Below are 6,434 nucleotides of genomic sequence, written 5' to 3'. Positions count from 1 at the left end.
CATATATAAGCCCAGCAACCGAATGGCAGAATGACCAGTCGCTATGATGTGCACTGCTGCGGCCAACCAGCTGATCCAGCTTAATCAGCTCCCCACCCTGAACGGGGTTGGGGCGACAGCCAACAGTCTGTGGCCCCTCCCCCTGCCAGCTGTCCTTGATAGCCCCCCCACCCCAATAGGGCTGGAGGCCAGCTGGCCAACCTCCCGCATCCCCTTCCCCCCACTGGCCCCATGCCCAATCGGCCTCCATCAGAGCAGGCCTGCTGGACCCCACGGGTGCACGAATTTGTGCACCGGGCCTCTAGTATATAATAATATCTCTGGAAAAATTGGTGTTAGAATAAGGATGTGTCTGAAAGTAAACTAGAATTTAATAAAATTGCTCCAGTTTCAGGTTTCCTACCTGCAATGTGAAATGATAACTCAAAGAAGGATAAATTTAATCATTTAAGTTATTAAATTGAGATCATCAAAGTCAAACAAAGGTGTGAGGTTATTTTAAATAGGTTGTTCTCTTTATTTCAGAGTCTTTGGAATAAATTCTTCCAAGATAAAGAACTCCGATCGATGATTGAACAAGATGTCACAAGAACGTATGTAGAACTATTTATAAATTACTTTCAATAATTAAAATTAGTATTACCTCTGTGTTTTAGCAAAATCCAAAATCTATTGAGGAGTCTTATGTTAATAACAAAGTTATTTTGGCCAAGTTTTGATAATAACTATCATTTTCTATTCTTAAAATATAGATTTCTGTGTTCCATTTTTCAGAATAAATTATTATATTTGTAATGTTGACACTTAAAATAATATTTAATCATTTTTTCAATTTTTAGCAATTATTTTAAGTCACGTGCTTCTGATTAAGGTTGTATTATGTATTCATAATACGGGTATTGCTAGAAAGATTTATCTCTTGCTTTACACCTTTGAATTCCCCTCTAACCAAATTACTTTTTTAAATGACTGCTATTACTTTTACCCTCTTTATTTCCCTTCCTCTTGAAGCCATTGAGATTTGAAACAATTTCTTCTCTCAGTCTACTCAGTATTTACCATGTGAAAAAGCAGTTTCTTATTTAGCACATAGTCAATATCCATACCTTTTATACATTGACCTTATTTTTCTGGGTCAAGTAATATAGTGAGAAGTACATGGAATTTGTGTAAAAAGATCCTAGGGTAAGTTATAGCAACATATGATGTAATCTTGAGCAAATTACTTTCAATGAATGTCTTTCCCCTGAGTGTCCTTTTCTATAAAATGGGGAAAATAGCAATCACCTCATAGTGTTGTTATATGAATATATTTGTAATAGAAGTAAATGAGATATGTTTATACTTTAAACTATAAAAAAGCACATACATGTTAGTAAATTTGATTTAATCATTGGGGTCTAGGATGAGCCAGGTATACAGAGTCATGAGTATCTCTGGGGCCTTCTTCCAAGTCCTTCTGCAGCTTTGCCTGTCTGCCTACTCTTAGTTCAACTCCTACTAGATTTGTCACAGTGTCAAGACCTCTGGCTCTCTGCTATTCCTCTCTTTCCAGATCCAAACAGAATAATCAAATGACATGGACTATTTTTAAAGTTATTCTACATATTTAACAAATGACATTTGCTTCAAAAATTCAGAGGAATCTTGAGTTCAGAACACAACAAAATCTTAGAAAGCTGGCAATAGTATTGGTTTGGGAATAGAGGTTTGGGATCATTTTGATGAGCTTGAGTTATCCAGTTACCAGAAGTAACCACTTACAGGGAAGCTCCACTCAGAGGTGTAGGGTAGCTATGGGCAATGCTCTCATTATCGTCTTGGAAAGTAGAAGGCCATTGTGTTGATGCGCGGGAGGCACTCAATTAACATTTGTGAATAAAACAAAAATAATAAGTTTCCTCATCAGTCATTTAAGTAACTAGGTAATTAGTGGCAGTAAAACAGGTCTCTAAAAACAAAATCCAAGGTATATATTGCTAACCCAGCAGTAAAGGTACCTCTTTCTTTCAGATGCTAGGCAGTTATCTTAGAAAAATTGACCGCTTCAGCTTGAAGTGGCTAATAAGGATGATAGCGTTCATACCATTATTAGATGGAAGTGGAGGACCTGTGCCATGGGGCAGAAGCACACACTCAGAGGCCAGGTGTGCCAGTTTGGCTAAAAGAAACAGCAAACAGAGGGGGAAATAAAATGCGGATAGCCAAACCTAGCTGGAAGTGGCTTTGGGGGGTCTGTTCATCATTTTGGTTACTTAGCTCAAAACATTTTTGCTTTGCTATTAGAAAGTGTTATTTTTGAAAGCTGTGTTCTTGTAACTATTTGGTTTCTTATTTTCTGTGCATTTTTCTTATGGCATGTATATAAGTTAATTAATCTCCACTGGTACATTTTAATTAAGTTGGCAAACTCAAGATTCAGGGAAAGCAGCTAGGAAACCCTATAGTCCATAGCACAAGTGGGGAGGTTGCATACCTTCTTTCCCAGAAGGCTCTCTCCATATTTATAGTAAGTTTCCTTGTCATCTCTGTATGTATCTTGTGGCAAGTAACTTTGTTTGCAGGGTAAGACTGTCAGTCTTATTGTAAAGCCACCAAATTGCCTAATCATAAAAGCTGAGTAGCTTGAGTAATTTTACTACTTTAGGTAATACATTCTCTCTAGAAGGCACTACATGATCTAAAATCCATGGTTTTCAATTTAGTCTGCAAGGCAGCTCATAATGCAATAGGAGACGAAAGGAAGTACAGCTCAGTGAATATTATACGATGCTACTCAGTCACTGGCATCTGTGATAAGAATTTTGTTTTTTTAAATGTTTATTTATTGAATGTCTACACTGTTCCAGGCTGATCCTTTGGAGGGGGTCGGGGGCAGAGTGGTGCAAAAGACAGACAAGGTCCTGCTATCACAAGATAACCATTTTAGCGCAGGCGGGTAGAGGGTGAGATAAGCATGTATAGATACAGAGGGCAATTGTAGAGGGAGGGAATTGCTGTGAAGAAATAAAGAAGGGTAATAGGAGAACTAGAGGGGATGGCTGCTTTAGGAACAGTGATCAGAAAAGGCATTGTTGAGAAGATGACATTTGAAGTGAGATGTGAACAAATTTTAAAAGCCAGTCATGTGAATATCTAGGGGAAGAACACTCCAGGCAGAGGGAACAGCTGGTGCAAAGTCCCTCAGTTAAAATAAACTCAGTATTTAGAAGAACAAAGGGAAGGCAGGTATGGCTGGAAGCAAGTGATTTAAGTAGGGACATTGAGAGAAACTCAAATTCCAGACAAGCAGTCCTACAGACCACAGATAGGAGTTTGGAATTCATTCCAATTGCAATGGGAAGTCATTAGAGCAGTGGTTCTCAACCTTCTGGCCCTTTAAATACAGTTCCTCATGTTGTGACCCAACCATAAAATTTTCATTGTTACTTCATAACTGTAATGTTGCTACTGTTATGAATCGTAATGTTAATATCTGATATGCAGGATGGTCTTAGGCGACCCCTGTGAAAGGGTCGTTCGACCGCCAAAGGGGTCGCGACCCACAGGTTGAGAACCGCTGCATTAAAGGATATTGAGCAGGTGTGTGATATCTGAAAATATAATTCTGGCTGCTGTGATATTGGAGTGAAGGTGGAGGTAGGAATGAATCTATTGCAGTATTCTAAGTTGAGTAATTAGTGACTTAGACTAAAGATGCACTATTAACGGTGGTTAAGAGTAGATGGTTTGAGGGTATACATTTTATATTTTTAAATACAGAGTAGGGAGTCATTATATGTAGTTTTCTCACATCGGTTCTGTTTTATATTTACTGCTCTGTTTCAGGTTCTTTTTACCTCCTACCTTGAGTCTCTTGTTTATTGTTCTCTTAAATCTGTTACTTATCTTTTCCACTATTATCCATGTGTTACAACCTTGTCTCCTCAAAGCACATTTCTAGTCATGATACTTGCTTCATCTTAAAGGTTCTATGACTCTCCCTGTGGTCTGCAGAAGAATGGACTAACACACACATACAGCTCCCTTTTAGGATTTCACTTATCTTTCTATTATTGATCTCTGGTTTGAGATCAGACATTGTATGACTTCTATTCTGTCACATATGTTAAGGTTGTGTTTTATGGTACAGAATGTAGTCTGTCTTGTGAATGTTCCACGTGAGCTTGAAAAGAATGTGTATTCTGATATTGTTTGATGAAGTAGTGTATAGATGTCAGTTATATTCAGCTAATTGATGATGTTGAGTTCAACTATGTCCTTAATGATCCTCGGCCTTCCAGAACTGTCCATCTGATTGTAGGGTGTTAAAATTGCCAACCATGGAAGTGGATTCTCTTAGTAATTTTAGTAGTTCTTTCCTCACATAGTTCGATGCTATTTTTTTAGGTTCATACATAATAAGGATTGTTTTGTCTTCTTGGATAATTGACCCCTTTATTATTATGTAATGCTCTTTTTTATCTTGTAATTAGTGTTGGTATGGTATGTTTTTCTCCATCCATTTGCTTTTAATCTACATGTGTCTTTATATTTAAAATGGATTTCTTGTAGGTAACATACTTGGGTCTTTTTTTATTATTATTCATGCTGACAATCTTTGTCTTTTAATTGGCCTTGTTAAGAAGAACAGTGCTGTGTTCACATTGGCTCCTTTTCCCTTCCCCTTGATGGAAGCTGGGGGTGGGGGTGGGGGATTTTTCTCTAATACTACTGTGGGAACCTCGTCCAGCTCCCAGAAGTAGATCTCACAATATTGTGAGGCCCCTCTATGACAGGTCCACCTGGAGTTTTTGACTCTCAGAGTTGTTCATACTGAGCTCAGTAATTCATCAATTAGAGTTCAGATTTTCCTACCCACACTGGTTCCCACTTGTGAGTCTCTCTAACAAGCTGTGACTCCCTGTATTTGCCTGTCTGTCTCTCCAGTCTTGGGGACAGCAGTTTGCCCTGTGTCTTCCCCATTCTTATGGATCCAACAAGAGTAATTGGTTCTTAGTCTTCTCAGCTTTTTACTTGTTAGGATGGAGTAGCAATGTCCAGACTCCTTATATGGAGGACCAGAAACTGGAAGTCCCTCCACAATTCCCTTTTAGGCCAGTGCTGTGGCACGATTCCCTGAACAGGTTTTGTGCTTTGCATTACTTGTCCTTGGGAATGCTACTAACCCACTCCTCCCTGTTGGATTCCCGACAGTTCATTCGTCAAAGCCTGAGTTCATCACCAACCTGTTAATGGAGCATTTTCCATTCGTTACAATTGGAAATAACTTGTGCCTATTCTATGTTCTAGTAGAATTTTCTTAATAACTTTTTGATGATTTACTTAATTTTGTTGAGGCTTTTCTATTTATTTAGACCTGCCAAGGTATTCAATCTGTCAATATAGTCAATGCATTTATTCTAATCTCCTCTGGGAGCCAGGCACTGGAGATGCCAAGATAAATATGGCAAGGACCCTTAAGAAGCTCAGAATCTAATAGAGAAAGCAGCCAAAGAAGTTACAGCCCAAATTAACTGGTGCTGTGATAGAAACATTATGTATAAGAGCTCTGGTGGTAGCCCATCGCCTCTTTGAAACCTAACAGTAAGCCCATGGAGGGCATGGACTAATGCTGTTTTGTCTCACAGTATAGAGTCAAGTTGATGTTTATGAGAGATATAAATACGCACACTTAAAAAAGTAACTATCAGCCTGCCGTTCTGAGTTTAAATAAGATAATTTCATCTCACAAGCTGCATTGTTGCATTATTATTGAATACTAGAGGCCCGGTGCACAAAAATTTGTGCCCGGGGGGCGGGGGGTACCTCAGCCCAGCCTGTGCCCTCTCACATTTGGGACCCCTCAGGAGATAACGACCTGCTGGCTTAGGCCTGCTCCCGGGTGGCAGAGGGCAGGCCCAATCCCTAAGTGCAGCCCCTGGCCAGGCTCAGAGCAGGGCCGATTGGGGGTTTGGGGCACCGCCCCCTGTCACACTCAAGGCAGGGTCGATGGGGAGGTTGCGGTGCCACCCCCTGTCACCCACAGAGCAGGGCCAATCAGGGGGTTGGGGCGCTGCCCCCTGTCACTCACAGAGCAGGGCCCATCAGGGAGGTTGGGGCTCCGTACCCTGTCACACACAGAGCAGGGTCGATCAGGGGGTTGGGGAGCTCCCCCAGTCACTCACAGAGTAGGGCCGATAGGGGAGTTGGGGCACCACCCTCTATCACCCACAGAGCAGGGCCGATCAGGGGGTTGAGGAGCTCCCCCCTGTCACTCACAGAGTAGGGCCGATAGGGGAGTTGGGGCACCGCCCCCTGTCACACACAGAGCAGGGCTGATCACGGGGTTGGTGCACTGCACCCTGTCAAACACAGAGCCGCAGGGCAATTAGGGGATTGGGGAGCTCCCCCCTATCAGGCACAGAGCAGGGCAGATAGTGAGGTTGTGGCCC

General features: G+C 41.2%; 1 protein-coding gene across 13 annotated transcripts in view; it reads left to right on the top strand.

Moving 5' to 3' along the window:
• TBC1D5 (TBC1 domain family, member 5) overlaps positions 1–6,434 on the top strand; it is a 425,203-nt gene that overhangs the window by 242,525 nt on the left and 176,244 nt on the right. For all 13 annotated transcript variants that reach the window (XM_014537570.1, XM_005863632.2, XM_014537574.1 and 10 more), the window contains one exon: positions 526–593. In XM_014537570.1, the coding sequence (XP_014393056.1) occupies positions 526–593 (68 nt within the window). The remainder of the gene's footprint in view (positions 1–525; positions 594–6,434) is intronic.

The sequence above is a fragment of the Myotis brandtii genome, unplaced genomic scaffold (assembly GCF_000412655.1).
Source record: "Myotis brandtii unplaced genomic scaffold, ASM41265v1 scaffold18, whole genome shotgun sequence".
Taxonomy (NCBI): Eukaryota; Metazoa; Chordata; class Mammalia; order Chiroptera; family Vespertilionidae; genus Myotis; species Myotis brandtii.
This window is presented reverse-complemented; position numbering and strand designations above follow the sequence as displayed.